Source organism: Microtus ochrogaster, chromosome 10 (assembly GCF_000317375.1).
Source record: "Microtus ochrogaster isolate Prairie Vole_2 chromosome 10, MicOch1.0, whole genome shotgun sequence".
Lineage (NCBI taxonomy): Eukaryota > Metazoa > Chordata > Mammalia > Rodentia > Cricetidae > Microtus > Microtus ochrogaster.
The window spans coordinates 55,733,587-55,751,244 of record NC_022016.1 but is presented as its reverse complement, the minus strand read 5'-3'; the positions used below and the strand labels follow the sequence as shown (position 1 = coordinate 55,751,244).

The 17,658-nt window shown below is 49.5% G+C and overlaps 2 protein-coding genes across 3 annotated transcripts in view; one reads left to right on the top strand and one right to left on the bottom strand.

Annotated features, from left to right (window-relative positions):
- Window positions 1-13,518: 13,518 nt before the first annotated feature.
- On the bottom strand, window positions 13,519-14,250 carry LOC101998776 (putative uncharacterized protein encoded by MAPKAPK5-AS1). Its single transcript, XM_005353406.1, has 2 exons — window positions 14,052-14,250; window positions 13,519-13,739 (listed from the first exon to the last, which is right to left on the bottom strand). The coding sequence occupies exons 1-2, from the start codon at window positions 14,248-14,250 to the stop codon at window positions 13,519-13,521; spliced, it is 420 nt and encodes a 139-aa protein (XP_005353463.1).
- Window positions 13,661-17,658, top strand: part of Trim62 (tripartite motif containing 62) — a 28,774-nt gene continuing 24,776 nt past the window's right edge. Inside the window, exon 1 of one of the 2 annotated variants that reach the window (XM_026781938.1) lies at window positions 13,661-14,656. In XM_026781938.1, coding sequence (XP_026637739.1) covers window positions 14,249-14,656 — 408 coding nt within the window. In that variant the 5' untranslated portion in view covers window positions 13,661-14,248. The remainder of the gene's footprint in view (window positions 14,657-17,658) is intronic. The other variant, XM_005353211.3, reaches the window with a different exon arrangement.

Below are 17,658 nucleotides of genomic sequence, written 5' to 3'. Positions count from 1 at the left end.
CAGGGAACCCTGATTGCTCTTCGGGCTGACGAGGGAGGGGGACTTGATCGGGGGAGGGGGAGGGAAATGGGAGGCGGTGGCGGGGAGGAGGCAGAAATCTTTAATAAATAAATAAATAAATAAAAGAACGATGGGAAGAAGGAGGAGGGCAGAGTCAGGAGAGTTGCCAGCCAGTCTCCCAGGAAACAAGATGCTAGAGGTCAGCTAAAGCAATGAGCCAGATGACAAAAAGATTAATAAAAGTGAGTTAATTTAAATGTAAGAGCTAGTTAATAAGAAGCCTGAACTATCGACTGAGCATTTATAATTAATATAAGCCTCTGAGTTGGCTATTTGGGACCAGGCAGTTGGGACAGGAAATGTATGTTTACAAATAGAACTACTGTATGCACCAGCTATGCCACCCTGGGACTCTAAATACCTTTGCAAAGATGCTTACGTATCCATGCTTACCACTGCACTATTAACAAAATCTAAGAGACAGAACTGCCTAAAGGCTCATCAACAAATAAACAGATAAAGAGAACATATTGGTTCTTTTCTCAAAAGCTCTTTTTGCCTTATGATTTTCAATTTTATTTCCTTTACAATATTATCAATTCTGGGCAGTGGTGGTGCACACCTTTAATCCCAGCACTCAGGAGGCAGAGGCAGGCAGATCTCTGAGTTCAAGACCAGCTTGGTATACAGAGTGAATTCCAGGACAGCCAGGACTACACAGAAATCTGTCTCAAAAATAAAAACAAAAACAAACAAATAGAAACCTAAAATATTATTATTATTTTTATTTCATGTGTGTGGGTATTTTATGTATGTGTATGTCTGTACAGAAGAGGGCATTTGATCCCCTGGAACTTGGGTTACAATGTCTAAGAGCTACTGCTTACCCAGCCCTGTGTGCTGGGCATTGAACCTAGGTCCTCTGGGAGAGTAGCAAACGGTCTTAACCCCTTAGCTGTCTCTCCAGACCCTAATTTTGTTTCTTTTGAACATACACTAAAGTCTTTTAGGTTGTTCTAATGTCCTAATTTGGGAGGTACACCCCTTGGATCTCTCTTCGAGAAAGAACTTGTCCTTTGGTCACAAGGAGTGCAGTCAATGGGCAACCTCAAGCTGTGGATGCCTTCAGGACCTGCCTCAGCTTCAGAGTCAGGGCCTAGCTCTTCCCTGGCAGCCCCTAACACTAGCTGAGCATGGGGCGTGGGTTGGAGGGAGTGGGAGGGTGGGTTGCACTTTTACCGCGCTGTTGCTCAATGGACTTCTTTGATGGGCAGTATCTGTTTTATGGTCCTCTTTGCCCTTGTCAGATCTCCATCGTGTGTGAGTTCTCCCTGCCTGGCCTTGCTTGCTATTCGCCTTTAGCTTTGTCACCATTGCCCCTGGATTCAGCCTTTGCGCTCCTAACTCTGTCCATGCATGCGCTTCCCCAGGAAGCACGGTACTGGCCCAAGTCATGTGGTCTCCTGACCTCCTCTCCCAGCAGTCTTTCTTGTCTTTCTTGTTCTGACTTTATATTGATTCTGTTTTCCCTCAGTTCTCTTCCATGGGAGCTGTTTTCTGTGGAAATTCCATATACCCTGCAAGGTGGAGCAGAGACCTGGGTAGTTTCCCAAGAAGTGCCTTTAGATTAATCACTCTGAGACAAATTTGATGTCTGTTTCTAACCTAGGGTTAGCCCCAGGCACCAACATCACCACGTTACAGTTAATACACAAGTAATCTCATGCCCTTCTAGTTCAGGCTGTGATTACCACTGCTCCCAGGTGTCTCTTCTTTACCTACACACTCATACTGTAAAATATATTTGCCAGGGGTGGTGGCACACATCCGTACTCCCAGCACTCAGGAGGCGGAGGCAGAAAGACTGCAAGTTCAAAGCCAGCCCAGGCTACAAAGCAAGTTTGAAGAGCTGGAGAGATGCTGCAACAGTTAAAGCACAGACTGCTCTTGCAGAGGACCTGAGTTCAGTTCACAGCACCTACATCAGACAGCCCACCACCACCTTTAACTTTAGCCCTAGGGAATGCAACACCTTCTTCTGGATTCTGTGGGCACAGTACTCAGAATCAATCTCTCTCTCTCTCTCTCTCTCTCTCTCTCTCTCTCTCTCTCTCTCTCTCTCACACACACACACACACACACACACACAATTTAAAACTGAATTTGAGGCCAAGTCTGAACTATAGAGCAAAACCCTTAGAATAAGTAAATAAAATTAATTTATCTTTTATCCAGTATTTCTCTACAGATAATAAGATGAAAGGGGCTTCTTTCATCTTGTGGTACCTCACACTCACTAAAATTAAAACCCAGAAACCTGAAAGGAATCATAGATGTGAGTATGAACCTTGCTGTGAGCCTAACCTTTAAGGGCTGAGCCACCCTTCCAGTCCCGTTGAATGATGTCTGTCTTGTGCCTTCTGTATCAAAACAGCACGTGGGACCGGAGAGATGGGCTGAGTGGAGGTGTGTTAGGGGTCAGAGAAGAAACAAGGCTTATCAGAGGCCATAATGAAAGGACAAAGGGGATGTTGGTTCTATGTCTTTGTCCAGGAGCTGATTTGGTAAGGTCCAATCTGAGCATTGAAGGAAATAAGGCTTCAGTTCCTAGGAGCCCAGCTTTACTTCTTGAAGGGCTGTGGCTGTTCATCCTAAGGCAGCTGTGTCTGAAGTAGCCTATGTTTGCTTTGCTGATATTGTTAGAGTTAGCTTTCTACTGACTTTGCCCATTGTCCCCTGCCAATGAGCTATGAGATGTTGTAGTTCAGGCCAGACATGGTGGCCCATGGCTTTAATGCCAGCATCTTGGTCTATACAGCGAGTTCCAGGGCAGCAAGAGGTACATGCTATAGAGACTCTGTCTCCACAAAACGAGCAAAGTCATCAGCTTATGCAAGACCTCACCCCTGGTCCTCCCTCCTCGGCCTTATTCCTGTGGGTTCAGGCACAGGTGCTTGTGGCCAAACCCAACAGCCTGCATTCCATTCCCAGAGCCCACAGGGTGGCCAGAGAGAATGAATTTGCCTAAGCTGTCATCTGACCTCCACAGGGCATGTGTGCCTCCCACACATGCAAAGCAGATGAAGGCAAGAAACACTTCCCATGGCACACTGTTAATATATAGAGGTTTGATTTCTTTATTACTCCACTATACACTAATATATAGAGATTATTTCTATTTTAAATATTAGCGACGCTTCACATTTATATTTACATACATATTTAACTATTTCCATCCAAGGTGACTTGGTCACCTTGTCACTTTTTTTTAAAATTTTTATTTGATTGTGAAATCATTGGAGCGCCCCAGGAAGTTCCAGAGAAGTCACACGGGTGCGTCACGGTTTCTCCTCATCAGGACCCTGCCCTTAAGAAAAGGCTCAAAGGTGGATGCATGCTGTTGCAGAGCCTGTTAGTTTCCCATTTGTGCCTCCTGGAACTGGACCTTCCTCCTGGCTGGACACCGGGTGTTGCTGTGTAAAACCCTGCTTCCATACTCCTCAGACAGGGGGTTTCCGGGGCAGATTCTGCACGGCTCACACTGAATGGCCGCTTTTCTTTCTCTTGTCACTTCCCGTTTCTCTCCCAGTGTCACCAACTCCCCCAGAACGCTGATGTAACTCAAGTTTTTGTCTTGGGGTTGGCCTCTGGTTTCTTGAGCTGATGCAGCTTGAACTGTAAGTGTCTTAAAAAGCAGGTTGGGCAGGTGAGATGGCCTAGCGGGTAATGAGGCTTTGCACCAAGCCTAAAGACGTGAGTTTGGTCCCCGCCACCCACACAGTGAAAGGGGAAAAACAGCTCCCACAGTTGCTCATCACCACACGCAAGCCACGGCACACGCACACATGAACACAAAAAAAAATGAACAAACATAATTTAAAAAATTTTTAAACGGAGCTTGAGAGACGGCTCAGTAGTTAAGAGCATTTTCTGGAGGACTTGGGTTAGATTCCCAATATACATATAGTGGCTCTCAACTGTCCGTAATTCCAATTCCAGGGGATCCAATACCCTCTCCTGGCCTCCAGAGGCACCTGGCATGCATGTGGTGCACAGATATAGATGAAAGCAAAATACCTATGCATATAGAATAAAATAATTTTTGAAATGTTTTTATTTTTTGTTGTGAGCCTAGCCTTTAATGGTTGAGCCATCCCTCCAGGCTGAAATATTTTTAAAGTAGGTCCTTAGGATACATTCAAGAATTGAAATAAATTGCCAGCCAAGGGCATCAAGATGCCCCCTACTGTGTGGCAGGATCCCCATCATAAGGATTCTTATGTGTGGCTAACTGGGGCTAAGATACAAGCATAAGGAGATAGAGTGGGTTACATATCTCTGCACAGGACCTTAAAGCTAGCAAAACAAGAAAAGACGGCAATGCTAGCAAGTTTAGATGCTTGTAAGAGTCCCAAGCGCCTGGAACTTAGGACTGGGAGGACAGGCAGCAGTATTAGAAACTGATGCCACAGAACGTTGGGTAAACTGGAAGTGAGTTCAGCTGCTGCCAAGGAAGGCACCACTGATGTCAGGTTGAAGAAGTGCTTCTGGCTGGTGCTACTGGAACTGGAAGCCAATAGGAAGAAGCAAGTCCCCTCTTCCTGCAGTTGCTTTCCCAGCGTCTGCCCTGCAGTCTTTCCTGGCAGGCACATCAGGAAGCCACTATGTTCTTCTGAGCCAGTTTCAGCATCGCACAACATGGCATCGAAGGCAGATGTGGCATTAAGAGGCAGTAGCTTAGCTAACAGAAAGACTAACGTAAACGAAGGGATGCTCAAACTTCCAGAACTAGAGGATACAGTTGAAAGGGTCAGAGAAGTGAGCCTGCTGGAAGAAAGATGCTGCTTAAAACCAGAGGGGCTCTTGGGGGCTGGAGAGATGGCTCAGCAGGGAAGGACACTGGGCTGTGCTTCCAGAGGACCAGGGTTCAAGCCCCAACACCAACTGTCTGTGACTCCAGCTTCAGGAGAATTGATGCCCTCTGCATGCCCTCTGCTGGCTTCCACAGACACTGTATGCATAGGGTGCACACACATACAATGCAGACAAAACACTCACATACATAAAATAAAACAAAAACTAGAGGACCCACCAGCGGTGTGCCCGGAGCAAACAGGAGAGAGCCCTGGCATCACCAGGCAGCTCAGCAAGTGGGTGTCCATTCCAGGAGAGGTGGAAAGTAGCGGGGTTGCTGCAGGAGCCAGGCAGTGGCACTTAACACATCAAGAGCAACATGGATGCCACTGCTGCAGTCAGTGAAGTCAGAAAGCCAGCCAAAGGTCCTACCCACAGAATCTATGGGAACAGAGATCAGTGGGCAGTCCCCGGAGCGCCGTTGGCCAAACAGAGCAATTGCATGTGATCTAAGGCTCAGGGAGCCATCACCACTGATGGTCACCCAACCCAGAGCCCATTAAGGGAAGGAAAGACTAGGTTCTGTTTACTATTGTCTCATTTTTTATTCTGCGTTGCATTGTTTGAGACCCAGTTCTGACTGGCCACACTACAGACCTGAGGATGACCTTGAACTCACATTCAAGGTCCTGACTAAGCCCTAGAGCGCTGGGTGTGGAGACGGCACCACCACACCCAGGTTTAAGCAGAGCTGGGGGTCAAACCCAGGACTTTGTGTGTGCTCTCTCTGCCTGTCGACCCCTAAGGGTAGGAAGGTCAAAAGGAGGCCTCTGAAGACAGAGGGGCAAGGTGGGGAGGGAGAAGGTTCTGGCAAATGTGTTTTCTTTGTTTATCCCCAGCACTTTCAGACAGGATGAGTGGATCTGCTGCTGGGAACAGATGGCGGTGCGCATGCGTGGTCTTACCTCAGCTATGATGCATTGTGGTTAACTGTCACTCTAGTTCACCGGGATGATCACACATGCATCTGGCCTGACGAGAGGAAGAAGGAAGTGTTGTGGATGCTCTCTAAGACAAAGGCAGGTGTTGTGTGGATTTTCTCGGGAAAATCAGGAACAACTGACCATTTCCCCAAGACGAGGTACCAAGGGCAAACCAAAGCCAATAATTCCACTCTGGTGGGGCTTGGTGAACCATTGAGCTCATTTGTTTGTGTGTGTGTGTGTGTGTGTGTGTGTGTGTGTGCGCATGCACACTATTCACACGTAAGTATGGGGTGCTCAGAGGAGGATATAGGGTGTCACGCTTTATCACCTTTCCTCCTATGCCCCTGAGACAGGCTCTCTCACTGAACCTGGAGCCAGGTCAGCAGCCTGCAAACTCCCGTGACCTTCCTGTCTCCATGTCCCACAATGCTGGGATTACAGGTGCTCGCTCATGCGGCCACTGCTAGCTTCCCACAGGAGTGCTACAGAGTTGTGCTCAGGTCCTCCTGCAGGCAAAGCAAGCGCTCTCATCCCCTGGGCCATCCCCTCAGCCCCCAGTGGGCCCAATCTTCTGTCTCTTTAGGGTAATTTTAGTTGCTCTGATTCCAAAATGGCAAAAGCTGTGTCATACCAGGACAGAATGAGAGACCAAAAGAACAGTTGGGCTGTGACCCAGCTGCTAGGGACTGAGTGATCCAGGACATGAGGTAGCAGCCCTTCTGAGGAAAGAGACAAACGAGCAGGCTCTCTACTTTCAAGTTTTAGAGACAGGGTACATCCTATGTAAGAATGCTGCTCCAATTCATTTGGTGTGTGAATACTGCCCATGTGACAGCAGTATCCCAGTACATAGAGATGCATGGTGGAACCCTTGACCAGCCCCTGTAGGAGACTCCTGGAGTTCTTGGTAAAAGCATGTGCTTTTCACTTAGGGATCGAGCGAACGGTCAATATCTGGAATCCAATACTTGGCATTGCTTTTAGTAGACACTGAACAGTGAGCCACACAGGGACTGACCATTCAACCAGAATGTCCCATCGTAGGTTGTATCGTTGTAGGTTGTGTCGCCACCAAGGCAGTGACGAATGTGCACAGCAATCCATGGCAGGGTGGAAATGCAGCCTGCAGGACCAGACCAGTTCAGCATCCCAGTATTATCACGTCTGTGTACAGGGCCCCGTCCTCCCGGTTCACACCTATGAACACATGGCGGATTCCTTCTGACCATCCGACCCAAGGAGGAAGAACGCCTGGCCTTGGCTTCTGGAGTGTGAGAAGCAAAGGAAGCCATGGGGGCAGAAGTTAAAGTCATCAATTTGGTGTAGAAAGAAAAGTAGATGAAGGTCAGGACTCCTGGGCAGATTGAATGGTATGGACAGTTTCTCAGGAACTTCTGAAGAGTGAATTTTAAAAATTACAGATAAGGTCTAAAGAAGAATCACATGGGCGGATCAGTAGCAACGATACAGATATGGGAAGCTCTGTCTCGTTTTATTGTCTGCCAGAGACCCCTTGTTTAGCAAGCCCCAAACATCCTGGTAAATAGAATGACTCCTCCAATGGAAGTGAGCTTGCCTCTCTTCTCAAACATCCTGGAGTATGCCCAACTGGCTAGAAAGTCAAGAAGCCGTGGTGGCAGGAATAGAAGCTATGTGTGGTCCAGCAGCATGGGATCCCTGTCACCAAGCTGATCTAGATATTGCCACCACTAAGTGTCCAGTCAGATCCAGGCGGAGCTCTTGCCTCCATTCTGCTCCTCTTGGAGAATATCCAGCCACAGATGGCTGATTAGACTGGACCATAGTGCTCTGGAAGGACCATGACTCTCCCAGGACTTCACAGAGTTTGTCAATTTGGAATAGTGTCTCTATTCACAGTGTCTTGGACAGTACCACTCTCTGGGAAGTGGAATTCTCCCGAACGTGACCACAGAAGAAGTAGGTATGTGACTGATTTCCTGCTGCCCTAATGCATACCACTTACCAGCTGCCATCATAAAGACAAACAACAACACACTAAACTCAGCACCTGAAGGCAGAAGCTGACACACCGCCTGGTAGGTGGGCTTGAGTTGTTCTTAATGCAGTTCTGGCCCTTGAGCCAACAGCACAGTGAATGGATTGAACCCCTAACTGGCAGCGGTCTGTGCCGCAAGAGACCCCTGTAACCCTTGTGCTAACATCCCGCCTGGTAAATCAATGCTCCCTATCTCCAATGCTTTGGTCTCTGTTGGGATGAAAAGCCTAGATCTTAGAGGGTTGGGAGAGAATAGAAGACCTGTTCACGGCTTAACTGGGTTCTATCTCCTCCCTGGCAGTTGGGGCTTCCTACAGCCAGTAGACCCATGGGCAAAGAAAGAAGTCCGACATTGGCAATTGAAGTAGCTTGTGCTGACCTAGTAGGGGAGAGAAGAAAGATGATGAGATGGTTGTTTCAGTCTGAGCAATGGGTGCTAGAATTTGCCTCCCTGTCCTTCCATTTCCCTATGGATTCTCTCTCCCTCCCTTCCCTTCCCTCCCCTCTCCTCCCCACTTCTTTCTCTAGCGTCAGCTTCCCTAATGCTGAGATCACAGGTGTTCCATACAATCCGGCTGGCCTTCCTTCTCCCTTTAATACCTTGCGAATGACTACTACCACGGAGAAGCAGTGAATTTACTAGAGGAGTGAAGGCATCAGAGCGAGTGCGAGAGGTGGGGAAGCCATAACAAATTCTGTCACTGCCCTGCTCTTATCGTTCAAACCCAGCAGTATTCCCAAGAGGGGCAGCTACCAGCCCCGGAACTAGGAGAGCTAGCTGACTGTTGCTCACTGGTGTCAGTGAGTAACCCCAGCTCCTGTACCTTTCCGGGTGGGGGAACTCTGAGATGTGTTTTGTTCCCTTGCCCAGGGTTTCCTGCAGAGCAACTTTCTAGCTGTCTTCTGCCTGCGATAAAAATGTGCCCTCCCCCGCCTCTTTCCCACTTCCCTATTCCAGTTACTTGCATTCCCCAAGCGGACTCTCCTTGCTGGAATCTTTCTCTCAATCTCAGCTCTTGGAAGAACCCACACTAAGACACACTAGTTTAGAGAGTGGATACATAGATATTTTTAAAGCTCTCGTGTGTGTGTGTGTGTGTGTGTGTGTGTGTGTGTGTCTCCTCCTCATTTGTGTGTGTGCGTGCATGTGTTACATGTGATAAATGATATAATCTGAGTATTACATCCTTCTGATGGAGGAGTCATGAATATTTTCAATTTCCTCAGCTCTTTCCTCTGGTTTGTTTTCCTGCCTCAGACCCTGCACTTGATTTTTTTTTTTTTCGAGACAGGGTTTCTCTGTGGCTTTGGAGCCTGTCCTGGAACTAGCTCTGTAGACCAGGCTAGTCTACAGAGATCCACCTGCCTCTGCCTCCCGAGTGCTGGGATTAAAGGCGTGCGCCACCATCGCCCAGCTGAGACCCTGCACTTGAGAAGCTATTTTTAATTGGCAATTAGGAGATTATTAGTGAACTCAGTGGAGTCGTGGGCTGACACATAGCAGGGGAAGAGGCGCAGATGATTTTTTTCAAGGAAACTGGGCTAGAGAAAGGCCACCAAGGGGTGGTGGCTGGCGGGGGTGCGGCATGCTGTAGGAACCATGGAGTGTCCTTTTGGGAGAAACTTGAGCGTGTTTATAGCCTGAGGAAAAGCAGCCAGTGGCAAGGAAGGAGGCAGAAATGGAGTCTTGAAAGGGTCAGATGGCAGAGGTGGCCTGGGGGGACTGGGCCAGGGCCTAGGTGCGGCGGGAACTCAGGCCAGCTTCACCCTCTGAAGCTGGGGGAAGGCAGGTGGAGGAAGGTGGACGTGTGTTGACTTTATCTGTAGGTTCATTTCACATTGTCTCGTGGCGCCCAGCGCTTGCAGGGTTCCTGTAGATACCTCGAGGGTTGGAAACGGAGAAGCGACTTGGAGTCTAACGAATGGTGAATGGCTAGGGAGCCAGACCTGACAGCGAACAGCAGCTGGCTGTGAGGAAGCTTCTGTCGCCTACCGGATTTGGTTTCACACTGGCCACTCTGCAGCCCTGAGCAGTTGCCAGCTCTGCAATTGCAGATAAAAATGTCAACTCCACGGGACTGCTATGAGATTTTCATAAATAATGGCCAGAAGCACCTAGCTCAGTGCCTGACCCAAGAGGGTCACTCAGACTGATGCCCTCCTCTTCCCCTGCCAATGGCCTGAGCCAGCATTACCTAGAGGGACGTGGGTGTTGGTACCTTGCCTTGGTAGATGCTGTTACACATAACTGCTTTAAATACAGTCGCCTCCGACTATTTGCAGTAGTTACTGTCTATAAAGTCACTGTGAGAGCTGACTTTACAGATCCTGAGTCATTGCCCTGAGAGGAAACACAGGGCTGGGTTCCTGCAAGTCGCTGGGCGCATTTTCAGCCATCTATCAATATAACTGCATCGCATGCATGTTTCTGTTCAAAGACATTTTATTTAAAATATTCAGCCATCCTTCAAGATCTTCGGGGACTCTTCAGGACTCTCGCATTAAGCAAAATCCACGGGTGCTCAAATCCTTACATGATGTCATTGTATTGTATCTAAGCTATACACGCCTACCCATAGACTTAAAGCATCTCTAGATTGCTTGTAGTGTCCGACATATGACAACGCTGTGCAGTTTTAGACTGTATTGCTAAGGGGAAATTACAATTTAAAAGGCGTAGTCATGTTTAGTACCAATGATTTTTTTCTCAACTAGCTTTGCTCTGCAGTTTGTTCCTCGATCATGGGTTTTCAGGCCTGATTTTAAGAGTCGGTGAATTTGCAAATGTGAAATCCACCAATAACAAGGCTCAGTTAAATCTTTATTTTTCCAAGCATAAAGAAACTAGAGCTATGTAGTGTAAAAGTTAAAGTCTCTCACAGTTCCAACCCTTGGTGGAACAAGCGTAGAATTGGTATGTGGTTCTGCAGAACACTGGGTTGAAATTCAAGTCCGTGTGTACGCATAAGTCCACATGTGCCCACGTTTAAGTGTCTGCATATATTTGTGGGTTTTTTTCTTCGTTGTTTTCTTTTCACACAATAGTTTCTTTTGGAAAGCCCCCCCTTCCCCTCCGAAAAATCTTGGTGTTATTTCTTAGAAACAAGTGGCCTACACTATAGTCAGGATCTTTGTCTTAGCTTACACCATGTAGGTGGGTGGTCCCAGTCTACACAGTCATTCAGGATCCCAGGTTCCTTCCATATCTTTGCTCTGTTAGCCCTTTGGAGGATTACTGAAGCCAAGTTCCTGGCATATAAGCCGTCCAACTCAAGGAGGCACAGCACAGAGATGAGCAAAAGCTCATTGCCTTAAGGTCTGTTTCTTCTTACACTGGAAAGACTGTTTTGAAACTCGCACTCAATAATGCACTGTGTAAGTGTAAGAATACCTTTTCGTTTTTCCATCAAGTCTGTAAAATGCATGGTATATCTTGCACCCTAGTAAAAGGTCCGCATATATCAGTAAATACACAGTGAAGAACATAGCCTGTTTTATACACCATCAAGCCTTTTTTTTTCTTTCATTTTTCTCCCATTTCTTCAATAATTTAGACTCTGCTCTGTTTGGTGTGGGGGGAGGGAATATATGACAAGGTACCAGTCAGGATTCTTTAGATTGCCAAGTGGCAGTCTGCCACTGTGAAACTTGCTTAGCCAATAAGATGGGTCATCGTACATATCGAAAAGTCCAGGCTCTCTCTGCATCAAAGCAGCAGCTCCCCTTCCCCTTGGGCCCTGTGGACCCTTCGCTCTCCCTCAGGCTCCGGCTGCATGCTCCATCTAGGCACGGTATGACTACTCTAAAGCCAGAGCATGAAGAGACTACTTCCAGAAGTCTTCCCTATCCTTAGTCTTTCTCGGATTTCTCTCCAAGTCAGCCACGACCAATCCATCACTGAAATATGGATGCAACCATCATGATTTGGATCAAATACAACTCCCTCCTGGAACTGGGCTGAAGTCTGCCTTCCTGCGATCATATTGGATAAAGAGTCACGTGAATGGAATCCAGGCTCTGAGGGCAAGGAAAAGCTGTCCCGTGAGCCACCAACCTGTCTCTCATGGCGTGCAACAGGAGTCGAGAGAGGGTGGTGGAGGATACACCAACAGAATTAAACATTTCTTTTCTAAACTGTACTTCAGTGAAGTTTAACTGTGCTGAAAACACTTGTGGAAGAGGCGGGCACAGGGGAGCCACCCTGCTGGTTAGTTATTTCCTCTGCATGGAATACTCCTTCCAAGGAGAGAAGCTCACAAGACCCCAAGAATAAACAAAACTCCCAGGCTCAAGAGCACAGTTATACTGTCCACTAAGCCCCTCCCCAAGGGTACACAAGCCTTAAAGCAGTTGACGAGGAGAAGGGACTCTCAGGCAAGATGAACTACCTGGAAGCTGTGCAGGGGATCCCTAAGGATGCAACTTTCATGAGCTGTCACTCATACTGGGGTGAGATCCTTTGAGTCACCCCTGGCCCTTTAGCTAATCCCAGTAAACTCACTGGCTCACTCTGCCTCTGGTGCCCTTGGGTCTGGGGTGAATAAACCTTTGTTCATGTCTCCACAGGAGAAGTCATGCAATATGCTCTCAATGCTTCCTCTCCATCACCCCCCCCCTTTTATCCACCACTAGCTTTTCTAGCGTCTATATTTTCAATCTGATGACCTCCTGACCCACAGTCAGCGGCCAAACTCAAAGCTGACCTCTTTCAGGCACTAGGACAACCACCAGCTTCCTGGGGCCCCGCCTTTCCTTCCTCCTGCAAGCCTTGGCAGCCAGCCGTTGCTCACCTGTACAGTTTTGTGTGTGCCCAGCATTGCATGCGTGGGGAGGGGGGTCCTTGCCGTCACTGTCCTGATGATGCATGAGCATCCAACACTTCAAGAAACCCAAACCAAGACAAGTTTCCCTGCTTGAAAGTCCAACGCCTTCAAGTAATTCTTCAAAGACCCCCATACTTTTCACCTACCCAAACCTCTTCCTCATCCCACCCCAATAATACAGGACAACATGCATATCCCTGTGTGCTTCCCTTCCATGCTGCTGTTTTCTCTCTCTCTCTCTCTCCCTCCCTCCATTGTTCCCCCCCCCACACACACACATATACACACCTGCTTAGAAATCCCTTACCTCCTCTCTTTCTGGCACAAAAGACACCTCCCACTATACCTTTTCCTTCTCTTCTACTCCACCTACACACACACACACACACACACACACAAATGCAGCAATGCAGAAACATCTGATGAATGGCAAGAACCCTTGAGGCCATACATTAGCCAGAATTCTCTCCACAATCTTCTACTAAAAGCGTTCCTAAGAAAGCAAAGAGGAAATAGACCCGAGGGTGTGTGGCAGCTTTGAACTTAGCCTAAGCCAACAGGGCAAGTCTCCAATTTTATACCTACAATCTATGCAAACCTTACGTTATAATGCAGACTACACAGCATCGTCTTGTCTTAATACTCAGTATTATTTTCCTCAAATCTTGATCATCCAAAAATTGATCGTCCATTGAAATGGTCCCTGCTTAGGCGCTATCTGCTCACTTTTTCTGCATTAGCTGTCCTCTCGCCCCCTGCTGCCAGAACCCTAAGCAAACCTGACAGCTGTGCAGACCCGGAAAGAAAAAAAAAACGCTGGTTTTCACGTCCCTTGGGGTCAGAAACACAGGGAAGGCCAGGCGGGATCTGGAGCTTGGAGGCCCCGCCCCTCCCCCGCCCGCCGCGGGGGCGGAGCGGCTCGGGTCCCGCCCGCGGGGGCGGAGAGGGAGCCGGGGCGCCTTGCAGCTCGGCTCGGCTGGTTCCGGGTTGAGAGGCTGCGCTGGACCGAAGCGGTGGCCGCTGAGCTGGTGCGGGTAAGGGGCCGCGCGGGGCCGGGATCTGCGGCCAGGGTCGGGCAGCTGAGTGGGCCGGCACCCCTCCTCTGCTCTGCCGGGCAAAGCCGCGGTGCGGCTGGGTCTGGCTGCTCTGTCCCGCAGAATTCCCCATCCCCAGCTCGCCCCCCTCCCAAAGCTGTCCGGGTCCCAGGATTCCAGCCCCACTGTGGCCTCCGCCCCCCTTCGGGATCTCCTCCTCGCAGCCTCTATCCCTTGGGACTGTCTGGTCCTCTAGATCCTCCTCGCTTGGAGCCCCTTCCTTGGGACGCCCTCGGCCTCTCTCCTCCAGCGCCCATCGCTGGTGGCCACCAAGTACCTCGAAACCGAGCTCCGGGGCTCGCATCCCGGGTGGCCCCCACTCGGCACCGAGCCACCGTGTCCCCCGCGTCGCAGACAGCGCTCCCCGGCGCCTGTCGCCCGTGCCCCCGTGGGCCTGGCCCCCGGGTGCCGCCCCCGATTGCGCCGCGCCGGTTGCTGGCCTCCCGGGCTCCGCTCCGCACCGCCCCCGGCGCCATGGCGTGCAGCCTGAAGGACGAGCTGCTGTGCTCCATCTGCCTGAGCATCTACCAGGACCCGGTGAGCCTGGGCTGCGAGCACTACTTCTGCCGCCGCTGCATCACCGAACACTGGGTGCGGCAGGAGGCACAGGGCGCCCGCGACTGCCCTGAGTGCCGGCGCACGTTCGCCGAGCCCGCGCTCGCGCCCAGTCTCAAGCTGGCCAACATCGTGGAGCGCTACAGCGCCTTCCCGCTGGACGCCATCCTCAACGCGCGCCGCGCCGCGCGACCCTGCCAGGCGCACGACAAGGTCAAGCTCTTCTGCCTCACGGACCGCGCGCTGCTCTGCTTCTTCTGTGACGAGCCCGCGCTACACGAGCAGCACCAGGTCACCGGCATCGACGACGCCTTCGAGGAGTTGCAGGTGCGTGGCGGGCAGGCGGGGGCGTGGGTGGGGTCAGGCTTCCCTAAGGGGCAAGGGCCCCGGCCGACTTAAAGCAAGAGGGGCGTGGTTGGAACGAGGGGCGGGGCAGGGGGCGGGGCCCTTGGGCATCAATATCGTATGGACTTGCGACAGATCTGGGTTGGGACTGAGACAGGTCGAGAGTGGGGTGGGAACGATGGGTAGAGAGGTAATCACAGCTGGACCAGCTGCTGGCTGAGGCAGAATGAGAGTCTTCAGCTCTTCCGGGCTAGGACAGGACCACTGTCGCAGTTAGCATGTGGTGGGAAATTGAGAAATATGCTATTCTAAATACAGCCACAGTGGCAGGTTTGGGGCATTGTGGGGTGCGGCTTGCTGCTCCAGGTGTTCCTAGAGATCTCGAGTGAAAACCGGGTCTCGGTTGTGCCATTCAGGTGTGGGTTAAGCAAATTGCCCAGAGAGCAGATTTGGGTGCCAAGGGTTAGGCCAAGGTGTGTGAGGCTCTAAGGTTGGAATCAAGTTCAAATAAGGCAAGAACTGTTTTGGGTTTAAAGCAGAAAAGGGACCAATTATACGAGTGGAACCAGCAAATGAAAACTCAAGATTTGGGGAATTAGACTCAAAGGTGTTCGGGGAAGGTGAAGACAGGCTACTAGGACCAGACTCACTACGGCCTCTTGATGACCCCTGTTGACTGTCATGGGCATGAAAATCTTGGAGTAGTCAATTGAACACAGCCTTCAGCTGCAGCTAATCTCCCTTAAAACCTCCCTGTTGTTACTGACAGGACAGCCAGACCCTCATCAGTGTCTTTAGAACTCCCAAGATTCCACTTTGATATCTTCCCTGCAAAACCTTCCTCAAGCTCTATGTATGTGTGTGTATTATGTATGTATATATGTATGCATATATACTTGCATAGAAGACATGCACATAGAGAGAGAAATATAGATATATACACATACTGAGAGCTACATTTTCCTTCATGTCCTCTATCAATAAGTATGATTTTTCTTTATTTTTAATTATTTTACTTTATGTGTATGGGTATTTTGTCTGCATGTATGTATGTGCATCATTTATATGTGTGGTACCCAAGAGGCCAGAAGAAGGTGTTAGATCCCCTGGAACTGGAGCTACAGATGGTCATGAGTCATCATGAGGGTGCTGGGGACCAAACCCAGGCGCTCTGCAAGAGCAAAAGCTCTTAGCTACTGAGCCATCCATCCCTCTAGCCTCAGGCGCACGCTTTAAAAGGAAGCATTCCTACCGAGACCGGCTTTATTGGGATAACATAGCATATCTCCCATATTCTCCCCAGTAGAGATTTTCAGTTACACATTTGCCTACTAAAGGCTTGGAGAAATCTTGAAGGGAAGACGTCCACTTAAGTCCATTAATAAATTGATTCCCAAGCCTGTTTGAATCCTTTTTTTCAAGCTGATCTATTTCAACCCAGAATCCTCCTCCCTGGCTCTGGGATACCAATAGTAAACAATTCCCCAAGGTATCAATGGCCTTTTCCTTGGCAGGTTTATTGCCCCCCAAAAACATGGTGGATGAATGAATGAATGACTAAGCTTGGTCTAAGCTGGCCAGACTAGAGGACTCAGAAGCGGAAGATGTTTTTACTAAAAACAAAAACAAAAGCAGTGCAATCAATGATGGTGCACACCTTTAATTCCAGCACTCAGGGAAAAGAGGCAGGTGGATCTCTGTGAGTTCTAGGCTAACCTGATCTACAGAGTGAGTTCCAGGAAAGCCAGGGCTACACAGAGAAACCATCTTGAAAAGAGAAAAGAAAAAGAAAATAGAGTCTGCTGGTTTTGGAATAGTGAGTTCTCCATCCTTCAAGACACTTTAATCGGGACATAAACACCTCCCTCCCTGCCTGCACTTTGCTGAGGCTCTCCTGGAAAGCACTCATCTGAAGTGTCTAGCCAGGGTGGGAGGAGCAGTACTTCTTCCCACCCCTCCCTCTGGCTAAACTTCAGCCCCACCTCTCTCCCCTGAGAAAGAGACTTGCCTTAAAGCCCCCTTTGGATATAGGCAGGTGGTGGCCAAGAAACCTGCCTCTCCTAAGAGAGGCCATGCAGAGAGGTGGGGTTCAGACCACGCCCCACCCCCATCTGCCTTTCCTGCCTACTGGGAAAGCAGGCTCACTAACTATAGCTGCAGTGGGAATGGGGCAACCTCCTTCCTCAAGGTCTGCTTCCCCCAGCAGCTAGTGGCCCCTGTGCCGGGGCCCCTATCCCAGGGAATGACAGAACTGGCAAAGCTTGGGAGATCATCTGGTGCTGAGCTCACTTGGCAGATGGAGAGCTGGTAGAGGGGGAGGAGGGGACTTACCCAAGGTCTTGAAAACAGAGGAGGCCAAGCTCTCACAGCTGGGGTTTCCAGACTCCCTGCCCAGAATTTGGCCTGCAGCGCTTACCTATATTCTAAATCTTGGAGACTACAGAGCAGGAGGATTAATTGCTTTGTCTTTATCCGCAAGCTGCTTCACCCTGAGCCTGCCATATGCTGGCTGTGTGACTTTAGGAAAATGACTTGTTATCTCTGAACTTCTGGCCCCTTGACCTACCTGGCAAAACTGTTCTGCACCCTAGATTCCAGGGGGTTCGTCCTGGCATGCTGCATGAGTTCAGGCAAGTCACCTCGGTCATTTGAGTCTTCACATGTCGTCAATTACCTTCCCAGGGAGGCTGTCGTAAGGGTCAACAGTTCTTGAAGTGCCTAGACCTGTGGCTGGCACAGTCAGAAAGAATAGCTTTTAGACACCTGTCTTTATTCTTGTGATAAGATTTACACCAAAGTGGGGCAATACGATAGAAAAGGCTCATCCTACCTGTGGGTGAGCCTAGCTAGAATTACTGTAGAGTTGTGCAGAAGTTTCGTGTGTGTGTGTGTGTGTGTGTGTACACATGCATATTCCTCCCCCACTACTGATGATCTCCTGGAGAGTGTGTGTGTGTGGTACATACACATGCATGTCCCTCCCC